At 34.5% G+C, this 21,882-nt stretch overlaps 1 protein-coding gene across 8 annotated transcripts in view; it reads right to left on the bottom strand.

Annotated features, from left to right (window-relative positions):
- Positions 1 to 21,882, bottom strand: part of csmd3 (CUB and Sushi multiple domains 3) — a 709,139-nt gene that overhangs the window by 333,604 nt on the left and 353,653 nt on the right. For 5 of the 8 annotated variants that reach the window (XR_010005888.1, XM_062980075.1, XM_062980076.1 and 2 more), the window contains 2 exons: positions 18,673 to 18,750; positions 6,807 to 6,894 (listed from right to left, as the gene is read on the bottom strand). Coding sequence is in view for 7 of the 8 variants with exons in the window: in XM_062980075.1 (XP_062836145.1) it covers positions 6,807 to 6,894; positions 18,673 to 18,750 (166 nt within the window). In the remaining variant the exon portion in view is untranslated. The remainder of the gene's footprint in view (positions 1 to 6,806; positions 6,895 to 18,672; positions 18,751 to 21,882) is intronic. The other 3 variants (XM_062980077.1, XM_062980080.1, XM_062980081.1) reach the window with 1 other exon arrangement.

Raw genomic sequence — 21,882 nt, 5'->3', positions numbered from 1 at the left:
TGGGAAGTATTCTGGAGTGAGAAGAAACCTCACAGTATGAGACTTATTCTACATTAATTTTATATGTGGTTGTTTTGTGTGTGCACACAAACTGAATACTTTCCTGTGCAGCAAAAGTTGTTTTTAGGACCAATCAACCACATGCATGGAATGTCTTTAATAACTGGACGTTAGTACAAATCAGCCACCTGTGCAGAATGTCTTTAATCACTGGGGTTTCTTTAATTACAGCCTTTTCTGTTCCAGAAATAATATTTCAATGCAGAAATGATTGGTTTTATCTGGAATTGTTTTCAGTTGCTTAAATGACATGATAGAGGATTCAACAACAATAGCTGCAACAATAACTGCCTTGCAGCGTTTTAATTTTTGTATACTTTTTATCATGTTTTTATCATGTTTTTATCATGTTTTAATTGTTTTGTTTTTATAGTATATTTGTTGCTGGCCCTCATGGCAGAATGTAAGCCGCTCTGAGTCCCCTCGGGGAGAAGGGCGGGGTATAAATGCATGTAATAAATAAATAATAAATAAACCACACCACATCTCAACTATTTGTCCTTATAAATCATTACTGGAGTTTTCTACCTATGACAGAAAACAATTAATATTTCTCCAGTTTTCTCCTGGTGTTGAAATGTGTGTAGGACCCTTTTCACAGCCTAATTCTCCAGAGCAGAATGCATTTCATCCTAACCTTTCTGTTTGCTGGCTGACTTTCTTTGCTGCACTCATTGCTGGAGTCTGTACCCTGCTTCACCACCTTGCAAAGTGCAGAGTAAAGAGAGTTCTTCTTCACAACAGGTGTGCTTGACCTAAGGAAGCAGAAACTTTAAAATGCTGCCTCTCTGCTTGCCTGCCCACAGAGGTATGCGCACATGGACAGTGAGGGAAGTCTTTCCTCTGCTCAGCCCCAGGGGCTGTGTTTGAAGATCCCAAGCAGCCATTTAGGGAGATTTACTGGCTGAGACTCATAAAGAATTGTTTCCAAGCAGGCATGAGCATTTTCATCACCCTTTCCACCTCTTCTTCCTTCTGATTCTGTTTCAATTATTGCAATGCAAGAAACTTACTTATTTATTATTTATTTATTTACAGCATTTATATATACATTTACTTCAGAGATCTGGAATCTTACCAAAGAGAGGATCACTCATTTGCCTACATGTAGCAGCTCAGAGGGCAGCAAAAGGTGAGCTTAATCCAGACAGACAGAAATTTAGGCATACTGTACTCCACAAATGTATGTGCCTAAAGAATGTAAGTAGCTGCTTGGTGAGGAAGAAAAAGAACCAATTGCTTGAGCTCCCCAAGAAACAGCAAGGGAAGGGAAGCATCATGCATTGCTCCCCTTCCCCTTGTCTGTTTTTTGATCTGCTTTGATTCTAGAGGGGGCATTGCTGGCACAGAGGGATAAATCTCCTTTATAATTTAGAAATGTAAAATTTTCACTATTTTTAGAAAGAAGCAATGAGTATTTGAGCAGTTTAATTTGTGTTGTGATTTGGCATTTGCTCCAGGCTATTTGAAAGATGGTATCTCCTCCTATAAGATCTTGGGTGAGGTCCTTCTCTCTGTCTAACCACCTTCTCAGAGTTCTTTAGTGGAAACAAGGGAGACCTTCTCAGTGGCTGCTCCCAGACTTCAGAACTCCTTCCTTAAGAGGCCTTGGCTGTCACAGATTCTGCTTTTTCCATGCCCTAATCACCAACCATATAAGTCTTAGCATGCTTCTAAAAGAAGCCCATGAACACACACATTCAGTATGGAAAATATAAAATACCTAGAGTATAAATATAAATAATATGTTTATGGCAGTAATATAAGTCTTTATAAGCCAACCTAGCAGTTCAAAAACATGCAAATGTGAGTGGATCAATAGGTACCACTCCAGCGGGAAGGCAACAGCGCTCCATGAAGTTATGCCGGCCACATGACCTTGGAGGTGTCTACAGACAATGCCAGCTCTTCAGCTTAGAAATGGAGATGAACACCAACGCCCCCAGAGTCGGACACAACTAGACTTAATGTCAGGGGAAAACCTTTACCTTTACTATAAATGTTTATATTTTTCAATTTAGAAGACCTTCCGGAATATCTTGTTTATTGTTTTTTGTTACATATATTCAAATATCTTTCTTCAGAGTGTTTTCCAGATTTTTCATTTAATGAAATGAAGCAATACATGGATATCACTTTTTTTCCTGGTTCCACTACAGTTAAGCATCTTGTGCTTCTTTTAGTGTAAGAAAAACTTACCAGGTCATTTTTAAGATAAAAATTTTATATAATGCAATTAAGGGGAAAAGCAACAGACTGAATAACAATATAGCTGTACAGAAATTATTTGGAAAATAATAATTAGATTCACAGGTCTGCGATTAAAAAAATCATTTTCGCCAATACTGCAGCTGTTTGAATGTATTTTCATTTTTTTTAAAAGAACACAATAAAAATGTCATTCCTCAGTCTTTTCACAAATATCCTTACTAATTCCAGTTACCTCTTGCAACACAGAAATCTCAAAACAAATTGAAAAAAGTGTATTTAATAGACAAATATGAGGTCATTTTGGATTTAGAATAAATTCCTATAAAACATTATCCATTTTTAAAAAGGTTTTTGTGATCCTCAGTCTTGCAGACATGTGATAAGATGTCAGCATATGAGATATCTAGTTTGCAAGATACACAATTATGGGGAAATCAAATAAGATGGGTAGCATCCATGGATTAGGAGCAAAAAGAAAATGTTTTTCTTCAAATTCCTTCATAGTAAGTATGGCAATTTAAAAAATGTATTTTCAAATGTTTACTATATTTTCCCTAGCAAACTTGCATGTGTAAATGAAATCAGTTTCCAATGCAATGAAATATATGAAAATTTTTATATGAAAACATTGAGATATTTATCTTTCTAGGGAAAAGCGCATACCTTTCATCAGTTTGCAAAGTGGTCTGTCAAATTTCTATAAGGCAATGAATGACAGTGCTAAAGCCAACAGCAGGTCTGTGACACTGTATTGTTCTTGGGGCTATGGAAATGCAGTTTATTAATAATTTTATTAATAATTCGCTACACAATTGCTTGAGTCTCTACGCAAGCAGGATATACCTACCTAATGATAAACTAATGGCGCCAACTCTGTCTCCAAACAAAGGCTGGAGTCTGAGTCCCCCCCCATACTGCCATATACTCCAGGTTATCAAAGCAGGCAATCCACATTACAGTAGAGTCTCACTTATCCAACATAAACGGGCCGGCAGAACGTTGGATAAGTGAATATGTTGGATAATAAGGAGAGATTAGAGAAGCCCATTAAACATCAAATTAGGTTATGATTTTACAAATTAAGTAACAAAACATCATGTTATACAACAAATTTGACAGAAAAAGTAGTTCAATAGGCAGTAATGCTACGTAGTAATGACAGTATTTACAAATTTAGCACAAAATATCATGATGTATTGAAAACATTGACTACAAAAATGCGTTGGGAAATCCAGAACGTTGGATAAGCGAATGTTGGATAAGTGAGACTCTACTGTATTTGCTTTGAACTTGATTATGAGTCTACACTGCCATATAATCCAGTTTAACACAGATAATCTGGGTTTTATATGGCAGTGTAGGAAGGGTCTGAGAGATGACTGATATGTGATTGAGGTTAGTGTATACCCATACTTGCCATGTTTTGTCAAAAAAACCTCATAGAAAGATGATGTTTGGAAACTTTTAAAAATCTATTGGGATGGGAGAAAAAATGAGTGAAACAATGAAAGAGAGTAAGGATGACTATCAGTATTATCCTTATAATCTTCCAAATCCTAGGAAATGTCTTGAAAAATAAAGCAGAGTTTCAAAAGTTTAAGATGTGTAAAGAAAAGAAAATGTTGAAGATATTTGTAACTGGGCAATATGAGCAAAAGAGATGTAGAAGGAATGGCAAAGGAATGAAGACAATGAACTGGGAAGTGCATGATATGTTGTGCAGGTTAGCCAGACATAGCGGTACTAAATGGAGGAAAATATGAATTATCAAAAGAGGGACTCCTGATTCAGGTTTTGTGTTTTTGTTTTTGTTTTTAACAACACAAACTGGTAGTCCTATGGCAATTATGCACCATGACTTCCAGTTTTCACAAAACTGGAACAAATGCAATTCAGTTCGGGTCATCAAGCTTCTTGGTGCCAAAAGCAACAACCGATGTTTCATTCATATGGCTTCTCTGGAAATTATTTGTAGAAGTCATGCCTGTGTTTAATATATATAAAAAAGGCTTAGAGTACTATATATTCACTACACTGTTGGCTTCCATCAGGATTTTCAAAACTATTTCATATTGATAATTTTAGTTTTGGGGAAAAGACTTCACTGCAAATTTAGCAACTCTCATACTCAGTTTTGTTATATATACATATTCATTATTATTTATTAAAGCTCACACACATTCATATATGGACTTTCATTTATATGATTTTGCAAGATTCTTTTTCTCTTCATGTACTGAAATCTGCAGGCATCTTAATATATTGTTCCTTTATGCCTTTTCCTTCATGCCCATTTTAATGCATTTTACTGCTTTACGGTGTCTATTCACCGAACAAGTTTGCATAGTATTTTTTAATTGGGTTGTTGTATGTTTTCCAGGCTGTATGGCCATGTTCTAGAAGTATTCTCTCCTGACGTTTCGCCCACATCTACGCCTGCCATAGATGTGGGCAAAACGTCAGGAGAGAATACTTCTAGAACATGGCCATATAGCCTGGAAAACATACAACAGCCCTGTGATCCCGGCCATGAAAGCCTTCAACAACATATTTTTTTTAATTGTGCCCATCTTTACCTATTGTTTTAGAATGCATGTCTATGCAGCCAAGCACTGCTAATTTTATCATTTTTTTCTCACTATGAGGCAGTAAAAAAACTATGCAGTTAAAAAAACGATTCATAGTTCATGACATATTCTGTGTAAAAACATTGCTTTCTGCATATAAATGTTATTGCTTTGTGAGGAAAACACTGTTTTCTGTGCAGAAATTGCAATTATTTTGCAGAAAAAAGCTATACCATTTTCAGTTTCCAAACAGCATTTCTCTATGCAAAACTTGGAGAGGTTAGCCCATACACTAACCTTAATCCCTTATGTTTATTTTTGACATACTAATTAGTATGATGAATTGGTATGATGACTAATTGAATATGTTTTAATGCATTGAATATGTTTTTATGTATTGAATATGTTTTAATGATTTAAAACTGTGAATTTTTAATACTGCTTATATTTAATTCTGTTTTAATATTTCAAATTATAAACTAATGCTTTTATGTTAAGCCACTTTGAGTTTCCTTCAGGAGAGATAAAGTTGGGTATAAATAAATAGCATCATCATCATCATCTTTGGATTTGTGTTTGAGACTCCTTTGTGAATGGATACCATAATGTTAAATTCCCAGTATTGTTGGATTTTCCCCTGATAGTTTATATAAGTAAACAATGGATTGATCACTGGGTACTGACAAGCAGAGTCTGCTTTAAACAATTCCTCTCATCATATTTTCTCAGGGGGTATTTTGGAAGGTAGAGAGTATGTATCAGATAATTTATTTCATCTGTGGTTATTGGTCAAGTCAAGAAGGGAAAACTGATTAAAGTATGTTGGAGGCAGTAAGGAATTATCCATGCCAGCCTTTCTGAAGAGTGAGGAAAATAAGTGCAACATTGTAATGAAATAACTTGATTATAAAAAAGTACCTTTTTCTATATTTTGCGATAGCAGCTCAAAATCAAGGCTGACAGACTGAACTCCATAGAACATTGTTGTATATATGCATGCTTTCTGGAGTGCAATACATTTTATTCTTTCACTAACAACATTTTCTTCAGAGACCACATTCCTCAATTTTCCTATGGCTCCTGCTAACGTATTATTCTGGGCATCCAAACAACCCTGATTATTTTGCTTGCAGAAATGTGAAACTGGAATGAACCACATAAGTTCAGATTTCTTGTGGTATTTTATCAAAAAGGATCTGAGAGGTATACAGGTTTTTCTATGGGAATGAATTCCTTCCTCCAAAAAGTTGCCCTTCCTCATATTTTGCCGGAATTGTGGCATGGATGTAACTTGGATTCTCCAAGACATAGTGCACACTATTGCAAATTGAATTCAATGTGCAAATCTTTTAGATCATGAAAAGTATATTCATTTCTTCAGTTCCTGCAATATTGTAATTGATTATATATTAATTTCAAGATTGGTCACCCATTTTGACTATAAAGAAAGTGACAGTCTACGTCTACCATTAATTGTGACACTGGTAATAGAGAATAGTCCATGCTTACAGTCTTGGTTTATCTCTAATAAAGATCTAGGTGTGATGTGTACCAAGAGAGTACAGTAGACTCTTGAAGTGAATATAGCCATGTCCCAACTCATACCTGGAGAACTGATATTTTACATTTGACAAGTTGTTTGCATTTTACAAGTTCTTTTTGAAGAAGGAGAAAATTTACTAAAAGAAAAATACCTCTAGTATTATATTATCAAATAGACAATTGTGTTCCAACACCACATTTCTATTGCCCATTTTTAATACTGAAGTGACACCTGAAATGAGAAGTTACTGAAATCTACCTCCAGCTGATTAGTTATCACTCTGATGAAAAGCAATATAAGGAAAAGGTGTCTACATTAGATTAAATGAAAACACTGATAGTTTCCTGCAAATACTGGTACCAATAAAAACACAAATCAGAGTCCTATGAAAAGATTTTCCCATCTTCGAGAACTACAGATTTTACCTAAAATCTGAGCCTATCCGTTTTCCATTTTCAGGTTCTCCAGGATCTGGACACAAATTGGATGCTTGTTTAATGCCTCCTTCATTTACTGCAAAAGAAAAAAAATAGAATACTTTAATTTAACTCGAAATCTAGCATTTCAATTAAAATGTCAAACACACTGTACAGGAGAACATGAATGAAAGATTTGTCCTCACCCCATTTGCACTATGTCATCATAAATGAGAACTAAATACATATAGAAAACTGATCAAAAACAGGCCTATTGTTAGCAGGAATTTGAGATCTTTTGGTAATGATTTATGTATTTTAATTGTTTACTGTGAAACAGACCAAATGCACATTTTTACAGTTCTTTTGTAAGTTTAATGTTTGAAATCAAATTGATCCTCTCAATATCTGTCACTATTATTTTGACATCTGGAAATAGGCAGTCATGAATTTTCCCAGACTCAGAAGCAGGAGAGGCAGAACTGATCTTAAAATGCACCCCCAACTCTTATAATGTCCCAAAATGAATAACTGGGTAAATAGTGGATCCAATAGCAGAAGTTGGTCCTTGGTTCTTCACCTGGTGAATACATTACCATAAAGAAAGCAAATCCACTCTCAGGTGTAGGCACTGAGGGTGGATTCCTACTATCCATGATTTTCACTAACCATGGTTAAGTCCAGCAACATGTCCCCTATAGATATGGTGGACATATTGCATATGCTTGTATAGAAATATATTTAACAACATAAATCCTGAAAAATACTTTTATTGTAATAGTTTAGAAACAAGTTGTTTTCTGTTACTGGGATGCTTTGTATTATAAAAAGCCTTGATTAATTGGGACCAGGGAGAGGGGGGTGCTGTTAGACATGCTTCAAAAAAAGTGTCTTCTAAATATACAGTCTTAGTGAATGGAAATAATGCACAGACCATTTATTGAATGACTTCAAATTAAGTATATAATTTAAGTAAGTATTTTCAGCAAGAAATTATTCTAGAATATCAGTGGATTGCATTACAGATAGACTTTATGGCCAAGCATTCCACATTAGTGGAAAGAATAGAATAATATAATGATGGAAAAGAGTTTGGGTTAGAGGGATGCATCATAACAGGTCAAATGCATTTCAAGTTCAATAGTAAATTTAATGTGACTTAAAATATGGAACATTCAGTTTCATGTAGACATTATATGTGTTCCCTATTTAAAGATGACTATAGGATTATGATAAATATTGAGGTAGAGGTCATTCTGTGACTTCAAACATTAGATTTCCAAAGTAATACTAAAACAAATGTATGTATACTCTGATATACAGAATGTGATGAAAATGACTAATTCTGGCCCTGGAGATGCAGAAATTTCAGTACAATTTTGTTTTTCTCTTTGTTTTTCTAGTTTCAAGTGTGGCTTTCCCCCACATACAATGTCCCAGAAATCCCAAAATGTGGCATGGTATTTGGGAGACTGATGACAAGGACACATTATTTTTAAAAATAGAAAGAAAGTAGAAACTCCTGAGCTCAATAAAAATAGTCCTGAAGAAGACATGTAGTCCGTGAACCACACTATTCAAACTCCTTTCATAATCCCAGTTCTATAGGATATGTGACAATTATTATGTTTCTCTTCCTGTCCATCTCATGTGAATCTTACCACTGTAGTTTTATTTCAGCAATTGACATGTTTTTAAAAAATAAAGTATTCTTTGTTGAAACCGAATATACATAAAATGCAGAATATTTTTTCTATTGGTTGAAAAAATGTGTGATCAAAGAAATGAAAGGAATAAACATATTGGAAAAATGTCAAAGCACATGCTTTTCAAATGTTGAGAAAACGTGGCAATACATTTAGACTGATGAGAATTTTCACAGTTCAGAGTTTATCAATATATATATATATATATATATATATATATATATATATATATATATAATATCTGTACAAATCAACCATATGGAAGGTTTGCACATAGAAAATCCCAAATACAGCATTTTATGCACAGAAAGTAATGTTTTTACAAAGGTGTTCTCTGTGCAGATAATACTTAATTGAAAAGTTACTCTACAAAAAATTTGAACATGCTTGACTTGCAGAGAAAACATTTTCTGCACAAGAAACAGCTATTGTTTTTTGGTTTTTTTGGTTTGTTTTTTTTTTTTTTTTTTGCAAATACCATAAATCTTACAAATTATCTGCAAATGTGCAATGGCTTCAAAGACAGTGCAGTTTTAGAAAATGTTTTCACAATGGGAAGAACATTGCCAATATTATTTGTTGTTTCCTTCAAGTACAAAAGTAATGAAGAATTGCAACCTTGGTCAAACAAGTTATGATCTTTAATATATTTTAATAGTTTTCTTTGTTGTTGTAGTGTGACTTCAAGTTGCTTCTGACTTATGGTGATTATAAATTGATCCCATATTTTCAAGATTTCTTTGGAAAGATTTGTTCAGAAGGCTTTGAAAGTGAGAATGTGTGACTTGTTCAAGGTCATGCAGTAGATTTCCATGGCAGAGCAGAGATTCAAATCCTGATCTTGGGACTCCAAAATACCACATTTAAATGCAGGATACATTTTTGTCATAACATTGTCATTTAAAAGTCTCAAGATGTGAAAATAAATAAAACATGTACAGTAATTCAGACTTGAGAACTTTGAATTTTTGTGCAAGAATAAAATAATTCAATATTTGGATCTGCAACAGACATTGCATATGTTCTTTCTACCCATTCTGCTCTTCCATTATCCAAGTTGACTGTAAGAATTGTGCTATTGTAGAACTTGCTGCCTTGGAGTGCGATGTAAACTCCTTCTGTGGAGGCTTTTAAACAGAGGTGGATGGCCATCTGTCAGTCATACTGTAATTGTGATTTTATTGCATTGCAAGAGGTTGTAATAGATGGTCCATGTGGTCTCTTCCAATTCTATGATTCTATAATTTTCTCTTTCTCTCCCATCTAATAGCCAGCATTCTTGGCTTCTGTGCTTCAGATTCTTCTGAAGATTATTCGTTCTGTCAACATTTTCCCTACATTTTTCTTTTTTTCTTTTTTTAATCTAACATTTTTTTAAAAAAAATGCAATTATACATAAATCCTGGTATTTTGAGAACTATTTGATTTAAAATAATCCTTTAAAAAACTCTTTCAGGGATACTTTTTCTTCCAAAGAGATCAAGGTGACATACAGTTCCTTCTAACAGCCTGTTTTATTCTCTCAACAACACTCAGAAATATGTTGGCTAAGAAGCAGCGACTGATCAAAGCTCAATGTACTTTATAGAAAAGTAATGATTTTCCAGTCCTACTAGAACACCCTAATCCTAAATCTTAAATACTATGATTTAGAAATTCTAAATCTTATGAGGAATGCTAAAAAACCATACAATCTTGTTGTATTCATATAATCTCTCCAATTCAGTGCAAAGAATGGTAAGGAGAAGAAAAGGAGGAGGAGGAGAGAGAAGAGGAGGAGGAAGGAAGAGAAGGAGAAGGGGGACAAAATCTTAAGTCAACAACCCTATTGTGCCCCTTTCTGCATTAATTCCATAGCCAAGACCCAAAGGGTTATTTTATTAATTGATAGACTAATATAAGAAATTTGTGACTTATTTTTCAAATTTTCTTCAAGAGCAGTTAATACCATTTATATGCAAACAGGAATGATTAAAATACTGATCGGCAGAAAGGATGAGTATAAAAACTTTACAGACAGAGGAATATAATAGATAAAACTGAATCAAAATGGACTAAGCAAATAGAAAGGTCTCTTGGCCACAGGAGAACAACCCATACAATGTCTCCTGAAAGATCATTCTGGATTTGGATGTGATAACTTAAAGGATTCTTTATGGATCACTGCCCATCTCTGTAATGGGACAGTTTTGTCAGAGAGGAGACAGTCCTTAAATATTTTATCTCAGGCAAAACAAAGGACACCCAGTGAGATTTTTCTTATCTTTAAATAAAAGATTGCTGAACCATAACACACACTTCTTTTGACATTTTCCTTATTTCCTTAAAGCTTACGTAGCTACTTTCAAAAATCTAGTCTTCTTGGACATATGCAACTAGTAGGCGTGATTCTACTTATATGCTGCTTCTCTGAGAATAATAATAGATTCCAATGGTTCATTTATATATTGGTTGCTAGAGTGTTATGAACCCATTTGTATATGGGTGAAATAATTACTGACTCCTCTTTAAGAGAAAATAAGTATTTCTGCCTTGATTGACGTGTCCTTTAAACTATTAATGACACACCACATAAATAATACTGAACAAGAAACCATTAAACATTTCTAATAGTGTATTATAACAGAGACATGTCTTCGAGTGCTAAAATGATAGCAAAACATGTCAGTACTTGTACTTATGTTACCGTCATTGCTGGGATTAATTTGCTGCTATTTTTTTTGGCTTTTCTTTGATGGTAAGTTTCTGTCTTGACTCCTATTTATGTATCTTTCAAAAAGTTTAGCAAATATATATATGTCATAATTCACTGCCATGGCTGAAACTTATGCCATGAGATACTATAACTCATGAGAGATAAAATTGTTATATACTATGCATACTCATGTATGGATGTTGCAGATATAGCCATGCTGGAAAATTTACTTAATAGTTCTCACTGTCACACAAAAGTGTTGTTGTTTTTAAATGAACAAGTTATACTAACAGGATATATTATGCCTAGCCCCACCCTGATGTCCTAGACACTTTCCATAATCTTTCTTTCTTGCTCCCTCCATTTTTTTTTGTATTCACATTTTTAAATTAATTAAAATATTGGCTTTAAAATGCAAGGTTTCCCCATAAGTTGGGCCTCTAAATGAGGACAAGTCAAGACATTACTTATAACTTTTGTCAAATGACTCATTTTAGAAAATAAGGATAGCTTCTTGATGTATTCTTTTCCAGCTAAGATTCCCTGGCTATTTCCATTATGAAACATTATCTTTTTGTATTTACAGAAATGGCCAGTTCCTATTCTATTAGTCTCAGATTGAGCCACCAGTGGTACAATGGGTTAAACTCTTGTGCCAGCAGGACTGCTGACTTTAAGGTTGGGTTGCTGACCTGAAGGTTGTCGGTGTGAATCCGGGGAGAACGCAGATGAGCTCCCTCAGCTCTGGCTCCTCATGCGGGGACATGAGAGAAGCCTCCCAGAAGCATGGTAAAACATAAAAAAATCTGGGCATCCCCTGGGCAACATCCTTGCAGATGGCCAATTCTCTCACACCAGAAGCAACTTGCACTTTCTCAAGTTGCTCCTGACAGGAAAAAAAGTCTTAGATTACTTATGTCCCCATGGCTCAAAACTATGTCCACCCTAATAAACAGTCACATCTTCCATGTCACTGCTGCTTTCACTCCTAGCAAGCCACTGATCTCCTTCCAAGTCCTGGTCACTGCAGTCACCTCTGCTGATGTCAGACCAGGATGACCATGTGACCTGTAAGAAGATGGCAGGTAATCTCCTCTTCTTCCTGATACCCACACACATGCCTCATTCTTACATCACAGATGTGACAGGTGATGGCCTGGATCTCGGATGGAGCTAATACAGGAAGTCCCTATACAGGAAGTATAGAGTTTGGGGACAGTGTAGACAAACCCTTTATCAAATCTCTAGACTTTCGGTATCATCTGTATTAAGGTAAATCCCTTTTATCCTGTTCACATTGTCCAATTTGTCTTTTGCTGATCTAATTTTGTAACACATCTCTTTAATTAAATATTAAATATAAACAAATATATTATACTAGTGTTGATTTAATATAAGGGTATCCAAATTTAGTGCAAGGAGCTGCCATACAAAGATTTCATCACAATTATTTTTACTGAAATGGATCGTACAGATCAATGTTTCTCAAACTGCTCTCATCTATATGTTTTGAACTTCAGCTTCCACAACTCCTTATAGCTGATAAGCTGGTTGGGATTTCTGGGTGCTGAAGTCCAAAACACCTGGAAGAGGAGTTTGAGAAACACTAGTATAGATGAACAGACACGCGGAGTCTGAGCCAAGGCTTTTCTCATCCAGCATTATGATCACAGAGCACTACATAATCATTTGCCTATGAGAATCTCATAAGCATGATGTGCAGGCCTGTAGACAGGGGTGGGAGGTTCAAGGGTACAACCCCCCTCCAAAAAAAATGTTTCAGGTTTGGGTTTAAAAAAAAAACCTGGTTTATTCATAAATTGGTTAACCAGTTAAAATTCCTGTGTAAGCCATGTTTTTTTTTAAAGCTTGAAACATTTTGGGGGAGGGGGCTGAACTCTTAACTCTCTCTCTTGCTCTCCCCCCCCCCCCCCCCGTACAGGCCTGATGATGTGAGTCAGAAACATAGCAGTGGGAGTGGCATAGTATAGGCATTGTCCCTCAGAAAGAGCCACTCTTCGTGAAACTTTTCTTCAGTCTCCAAATTTTTAGCACTACAGAGAGACATGGAAAATTATATAGAACTGTTATATATGCTCTGCTCCCATTCTCATGGTACATTTGCCTTCCATTTTTTTAGATGCCTAAACTGTACTTCCAAATGTTCAACATAAGCTTTAAGTGACTTCAATAAGGGCTGACAGAATGCTTAATGGGACATTTAGCCATGTCACTCTCCACAGTAACTTCCACCTAACATGGTACAACCTTCTACTCATGCTCCTTTTTTTTATGTGACATACTGGCCCTGATACTAGAAGGTTCATCTTCTAAGTATGTAGAGATTAAAACTAACTACTCTTCTATTAGACTATTACAATTATCATTGTCATCATATACAACTATGAATATCTAAAGAATATCTTGTCTGCGGAAGGTTAAAAGGATTAGCATACCATGTATACTCATGTATAAGTTTATTTCATGTAAAAGTGGGACCCAGAGTATGGATTTTCATATGATCTGTGCATACGTCAAGGCTTTCCTCAACCAGGCATTTATAAAGTTCATAAGTAGTGCCATGGCAGAGAGTTAGGTTCTCCCAGGACAGACTGAGCTCTTGTCTTTGGCCGCTCTCTGTACAGAAGGGAACAGTTCCCTTATTATTATTATCATTTTATAACAGTTAAGGTAAAAGTACTCACTCTGACATGTGGATAGGTAGACCCAGGTTTTGGGGGTATTTTGACAACATTTCTAGACTTATACATGAGTATGGAGGGTACTCAAAACTTTGCAGTTTGTCAATTTGTCTATATAATTAGGATAAACTGGCTATATTGAAGGTATAGTTTAAAATTTACATTTTCTAGGTCATGCCACCTTTATACTCAAACAATACTGAGCTAGTGAGATGTCTTAGGTATTAAATACATGGCTTACCAAAACAAAGGTGAAACTAAGCAGTTATTGTAGCTGGATATTAGTAGCAATGACATTAGATGGAAATTTACCCAATTTAAAATGATGGTGGTTATTGTATTACAATAAACAATGTGTAAATTGCTCAAACCATCATCTGCTTTTTCATATTTCATGTCTAAAAACATTTGAACTAGATATTCAATATATTGAACAGTTCCTTCCCTTGTTCATGTGAAGGAAGATGGGGGAGATCTTTTTTTTTCTTCATTTTCTGGAATTTCTTGCACATCTTTCTCAAATCTCTCTTCAATTTATTACACATATCAAATACAACATTTTCCCATTACAGAGTTACTTTCTTTTATACATCAAAATAGCAATATAAACTGCTACAAAAAGAGAAAATAACCTACAGCAACTGTTGACATGTAAGAAATGTTAAAATCAAAGACTGAAATTCAATTCCTGATGTTTACAGTTAAATTGTGGCTGGGGATGATCCCTGCTTGACCCTATGCATATTTTAACAGGAAGAAATACTGGGCGACCCAAATTATCTGATTCTGTACAAAGTACTTCTGTGTATTTATAAGAAAAACTTCTACTTGACTTGTTCTTAATTTTAAAAGGAAAGAACAATAATTATGGATCCATTTTATAACAGAAGTTCTTCTCCACCCCCTGCACACTCCACACCTTGGCAGAAGATTTAAAGAGCCACACCGAGGCATATAGAGTGTGTTTTGGTGTATGCATGACTTCCTCTACAAGAGAATATGACTGGATGGACTGCAAAGCAGTATCACATATAAGTGAACCTAGATCCTTTGGGTCATTTTTTGTCACACACACAAGTGAATGTGAATTTAATGTACCACTGTGTTCCCATAGTAGCCAAGTGGAACACTTTCACATTTCTACAGAAATCAAAAACCATTTTCCTCTGATTTTGGAAATAATAGATGATGTCATCACTACTGACTTTTTATCCATGAATTTACCAAAAGACACTGTGTATTTAGGTAATGATTTCTGTAACTAAAGTAATTCTGTAGTGCAAAGAAAAAAATTATCCACCTTACTCTTCCATCATTCAACCTCATTGGAAGAATATGTGAGAAACCCATATTATGAGAGGAATCCTTATACTTTCTCTTGACAGTACATAATTTTAGATATTTATTTTATCATTTCCTTAAATCTCAGCTAAACAGCCTCAAACACTGTGATCTTTTCCCAAAATATAATTATCAAACACTACCCCCGCTTCTCAGATTCATTCTAAAACCATTTTTTGCACTGTGTAGGATAATAAGTGAATGCACCTTTTCAATGAAAATTCTTGCCATATAGAAAGTTACTTCAAGACAGTTATTATAGGTGGAGATAATAAGCTTGAATAAAATCTGCCTAAGGTCCACACAGGCTCGATATATCTCATTTTCTTAGTGAAGAAAGGAAACAGTGCATATATTATATTTAAATGTTTCAAAAGAAGTTACACTCTGAAAAGTGACTGTAAAAATGGCAAGCCATTACTAACATTTTCTTTAAAACTTTATTTGGATTTCAGGTATTTAAAAGAAATCTTCCTATCCCCAGCCTTGTTAGTTTTGCATTTTCAACTTAGTTTAATTAATAGAAAATAAAGTTGATGTTTTTTCTTCTTCTGTATTTTTCAGATGTCAGAAGCTGAAAGATATGTAGATCCTCTCCATCTGGATTCAAGCTGAAGTAGATCAAAGATTACTATGAATAAAAGATAACCTATTTACACTTTTGAAATGCTGCTAAAGTTAAAGAACGTAAGTACACACAGAGATGTCTTCCTTTCATTGATGCTGAGATAGATAAATAGGTAGATAGATAGAGATGGCATTTTATTTTAGAATGAGGATTGCTGACAATGTTGGAACATCAGAAAAGTGAGGATATAATTAGCATCCTAAGAAATAGTTCCAGTTTAACATGGGAATCACACAAGATGTAATAGTAGCTGCTGGACCTTTGAATGTCCTAACTGAGATTATTCTCTGTTCTTGAATTAGCTGCTTAAACTTCTAACAAGCATGACAGGTGTAGGATTTTTTAAGGGTCTCATTTTCCTTCCATGCTGAACACCTTTCTCCTATCATCTGTTAAGTCCTTTAAATAGCATCTTAGAAAAAGGGAGCGTTCCCACAAGGAAATAATGTAAGGAAAAATCTACTCTCTGTTTCAAATCTTTATTGCTGTAATGAATGCCACTTTTAAGAAGTAAAAGCTGTTTTTATTACCACTTCTTATATGAGACTTAATGATAGTAGAAGGAGAATCAACATTTACAACCTCTTTTTTATTTAAAGTGAATAGGTTGGCAAAGCCAATTCATCATCAGTGCCTGAACTTATCTATGCCTTTTAAAGATGGGCGTGAAAAGTAGGGATGAATTTTGTTTTGTTTTTTTCTTGCAAGTGAATTTTTTCAAACATTTTTTTTCTTTCCTGAAAAACATTATAGGAGTTTTATTTATCTTGCAATGGTGTCTTGCATATTTTATGAAAATTTAATTTGTGCAAAACTCTCTATATATCTATAGAGGGAAATGGGAGGACATGATACTGGTCTCTATTATTTTCCTAAAATACAAATCCCAATGCAGCTATTAACAATCTTACAGATGGGCTGTCTAAGTAATAACATATCTAAATATTATTTATGAGCATATTATTTACATCCCTAGTAATAGGTCACATGATTTAGAATTTTGTCTTTCAGAAAAGGATGCCGCTGTTCCTGTAGTTATGTGGATCTGGCTCTCAAAACTGCCTAGATATTACTGGAATATCTCGTCCTGTTGCCTTGGAAAGAATGTACAAGTGTCCAGCTTCATCATGATGAATAAGCAATGCAATCTGTGTAGATTAGAGTTTGGGTGGAAGATTTGGGGGAAGAGATCTGGAGATATGCTGTGTAATATGGTAACATCAAGTGGGTTTACCACAAACTACATTTGGGGTCATTGTTCTAACTGTGTGCACATATGTATGCAAACACACAGTTGGTTTTATGTGTGCTTGTCTCCAATTAGTAACATAAAGAACAGAAGCTTCCAGACCTCCTTACTGAGCATGCATGAAGTGCAAAAGCTGGTGTCCTAATATACATTTTGGAAGAGACATTCATGTTGTCTCTTGGAGATTTAAGATGTTTTTATTTACTTATGAAATGCTTCTTGGATCTGCTTGTCACATTTCAGATGTGCATATTGTTGGTTTCAGATAAAGTGTGTTGAAGCCTATTGAACTGTTCTGTTTTTGGGGAGTAGTAATATATTCTATTTTTTAAAAAATCTGTCTTCCCAGAAACACATTTACTTTATTAACAGAGGTATAGCTGTAGGCCATTTGCCTGCTTCTTCTCTAGAAATGAAATCCAACAACACTGAAAAGTATTCTCAGGGATCTTCACTTGGTTTCATTTCTAAATTAGGATTCAAGAAAAAAAGTGGAGCAATTTTGCTTAACTCTGGATTCCACAATTATAGTGACAAAGTTAATCAAGGAATGTATTTTCCCTCAATTTTCATTGTAGGGTTTTTTCCTGTTTTTTTTGTATGATTGCTTGTTTGTTTCAGGGTTTAGAAATGTCTTTGGCATTTTGTTGTGCAAAGGCCCTTTGGAAATGTTAAAATAATAATTGAACCAATTAACATATTACTAAAGAATCTGTGAAGGGAATTAATTTCAACTGCATTTTTCTTTGAAAATGCATTTAAAAGAATAGGCTTGAAACAAGTAACCATCACATAACCAGAATGTCTACCTAGATCTTGGAAACAAGGATGAATTTTTTCTTTTGATTTTCTTGAACATTTTGTTGATTCTAAGGAAAGATGCCAATGACTCTTTCTGACTGTTTTAAAAACATCTTCCTGATCAATTGGGAAAATGAAAAATAAAGTCAGATTCCATCAAATAGGATTTCTTCAACTTTTGGTGAAGGGTTATTAAACAAACTTTCTATCCCTCTCTGATCATCCCTCTTTTTTCTCTCTCTCTCTCTCAGTTTGTCATACAAGTGGGGGGTCAGGCTCTTTTAATGCATTGATGTAATAAACCTTTTTAATCAACCCTGGAAGGAATGTTAAAGAAATTAAAAAGAAGCCCTTTCAAAATCAGAAGAATTTGCTCCCAAGCAGAAATGTTTAGGCATTGCTTTGCATCAGTGCTCAAATTAATATAACTTCCAGTAAAAGCCAACCTTCAGGGGGAAACGATAAGCATTTTTTATTTGTAGAACTTATGAATTTAAATGTGGAGCATTAACAATATAAATAATGTGGAATATTAGGAAAAAGATATTCCGGTGATGCCAGTTTTGTACAAAGTCACTCTTCAGAGCACAACAACACTTTGACATTCACCATGCAGATTGTAGAAGTAATATTTAATACAGTTAAATGCTTAGATAATGTGAACAATATTGAAAACACATACACACAACAACACAAACAGCACAAACTTCACTCTTGCACTAGAAAAAGGTAACAAAAAAGGAGTACACTCACAGATAGAAAACTTGTTGCTGTTGTCTTTCCCTGGAAACAATTTAAATCCTCTAGATTTAAAATCTATGGCCTTTTTCACTAGTTAAGAAAACAAACAAAAACACATATCAGATAATACAGTCTATCAAGAGTTCATTTCAATTGACAATTATTTTTATCACGGAGGAGTAAATTAATATAAGTTCCTTGCCAATAGTATTGTGTTCCCACAAAACCAGGAAAGAAGTATCAGAGGAGTGTTGTTTTTACACAGAAGGTAAATATTAAAATTAAATAACAAAAAGATATACAGGAAAGAAAACAAAGAAATAATATCTTTTCCTGTAATGAAAGTGTGGTGCCTTTTATGCAAAGTTTAAATACAGTTGTAAACATTCTGGTTTCCATTTGCCACAACTGATTTTGTGATATTTTTTTAAGAACCCTAGAAACCTGCAAATTCAATAGAGGGACACAATAGTGTTTCCAAAAGCTTTTTTAAAGAAAAATCTCATTTATTTCCCTTTTTAATGAGGACAATAATTTTTGTCCCATTTTTAAATTTCTGCTGTGACATTTCCTTTGAGTTATTATATTTTTAAAACTCAAATTGGGATCCATCCTGTATGGGCTCAAATTTCCACTCATAAGGACATATGAAAATGTCCCTGATTGTCTACCAAAATATTGTCCAACAATTGTCTAATTAAAGCACTGACAAAATGGAGCACAGCATTACAATGTTTGAGTTTTTTTCCCTCTTTTCCCCTCTCTCCTTTACTTAGTTGTAACCTTGATATCATTTAGAGTAACCTGCAGTTTCATTATGGCAAGGAAAAAATATCACAGCATCATTAAAATATTGACAAAATCAGATCATTTGAGATGGCTAGATTACTCACTGACAACCAATCTGTATAGCAATCAATTTAATATATGTAATGCTGTAAAGGCTGTCATAACATGCTTAATCACAAAAACAAGCATAGTTGATTTTTGACATGATGAAATAGATTTATAGCTTTAAAAGGTCACACTTTATCTAGTGTGTGTGTACCTAGTCTGCAGACTACTGCCTCCTTGCACATATGGCCAAAGTGAGATAACATATAAGGATACACTAAGGAGGAAATCAGGCCAGTTTAGTTTTGTTTTCAATTCTTGAAACACTAAGAATAAAGCTTCAGTCCCAACTTTCTGTCACTGAATTATGGGCTAACAGTCATTCTGAGCAGCAGTTAATGTTTTGGGTAGTCTTTTCTAAACAACATTGAATTAAATGGAAATTGAATCATTGTTAGAATAGATATGCTGAAATCGATAGAATTTAAATTTAATGATTTGTCCATTAATAATTACTAACTAAAGTCCCACATATTACAGTAATTCTGTCCTCAGTATGTCTAAGTACGTATGACTATCTTGATGACGTTATAAATGCTAAAAAACCACAGTATTGCAAGATGAATTAATCAACAAAAGGTAAAGCCCATCGATCTTCATCCAAAATTGCACTCCAGCACCAGTCCCGTTATCCTTAAATGGACCAGAAACCATTTCCAATTATTTTCCTGTGCTCCTGTGCAGGTCTTTTTTTTTTGGAGGGGGGGGGTTGTGGGGTGCACAGAGGGGCTCGCAGTTGGAAAAAGATAGTACATGATCCTAATTCCACTGTTTTACCTACAAAAATCCAGTGCTGGAACCTGCTCAATGTGATATCCTCTCCTACATGCTTATTTTAAAACTAATTCAGAAGCACTACTTTGAATCTATGCTAATTATACATTTTAGCAAAATACTTAACCTCCCAACTACAACTCTGACCTCCACTACTATTGTTGGTGTCGTTATCCTGTTTGTAGCTATGGAAGTTAAGTAGGACAGAAGTAATGGGGAAAGAAATGAGAATTATAAGATCATAGAAGCAAAACAGGCGGCAAGGCAACCCCGAAAACAAGATGGAGGGTTCTTCTGTAGTAGTGTGTAGAGTTACTCTATTCAGAGTTCCCACCACTCCTGTCCACCTTATTATTATAGTTATTTTTCTTTCTTTTTTCAAAATGTCTGTGAACAACCCACATAGATAAACAAGCTTAGTTTTAATTGGGCATATATTGTGTGTAGGGAAATGCTTTATCTAGCTCAGTTTTTCTCAATTTATGCTGTACATATGTATGTATGCCTAGCCAAAGCTATACTAAAACCTTGGGCTTTCTACTAATTTCTATGGATGTTCTGTTCATATTTGTCCCTGGGAGCACTTCAATAAAAAGAAAAGAACATTAAGATAAAATTAAATAACAGAAAAGTTTTTTCAGGGTCAAAGATGATCCATTAAATCCTTAAGCATACACATTCATGCATGGCTAAAGGAAAAAGTAAAACTGGATTAGTGCCACTTGAAGTTTCTGCTCTTGTATGGAGAGCAGAGAGGAAGTTTTAAAAACTGTCTGTGATTTAATCCTCCCCAACCTAAATCACAATTATTGTGCTTACCTATAATACAAGAGAACTCTCATATCTAAAAACTACATATTTGTTGTATTGTTTTAATTGATCCTTCATGTTAACAAGAACATTCTAAATTTTCTTTACCCCTCTAACTGTATTTCTTTCTTCACTGTAGATAGATAGATAGATAGATAGATAGATAGATAGATAGATAGATAGATATTGCACCTCCCTCCCAGTTTACACAAAGCAGTTATCTCCTAGACACACTCAATATTTTGTGTTTATTCCTTGTTGGTCTCCCCTCTTAGTGTTTTAGCCCCTAAATATTTGTTGTATTCATCCATCCTACATCTTCTGTCACCTTGCTCTTATATATGGGCCATTAGATTTTCACTACATGTATACAAATATGGGATGATGAATCCAAAAGAGATAGAATGATCCTGTCAAAGTTGAAAAGTTTTAAATTTAATTTGCTTCAACTGAAAAACCAAGAATATACTTAAGAATGCAATCTGATGCCTACTTGCATAAAAATTAGTGTCACTCTGAACACAGAAGCTTATTACCAAATTAGTTAATGTGTGGATTTTTTGATCACATCTCTCACATAAAAATTAATGTTACCCAATGGAACAAATGGGAAGGAAACATGTACCATTCCAGACTTTATTGCACTTCAGCTGTCATCAGTTCTACCCAGCATGTCTAACAGTTAAGGTTTATGGAAAGTGTATTTCAGCATCTGGTGGGCCACATGTGACCTCAGTGACTGTA

The sequence above is a fragment of the Anolis carolinensis genome, chromosome 4 (genome assembly GCF_035594765.1).
Source record: "Anolis carolinensis isolate JA03-04 chromosome 4, rAnoCar3.1.pri, whole genome shotgun sequence".
Classification (NCBI taxonomy): Eukaryota; Metazoa; Chordata; class Lepidosauria; order Squamata; family Dactyloidae; genus Anolis; species Anolis carolinensis.
This window is presented reverse-complemented; position numbering and strand designations above follow the sequence as displayed.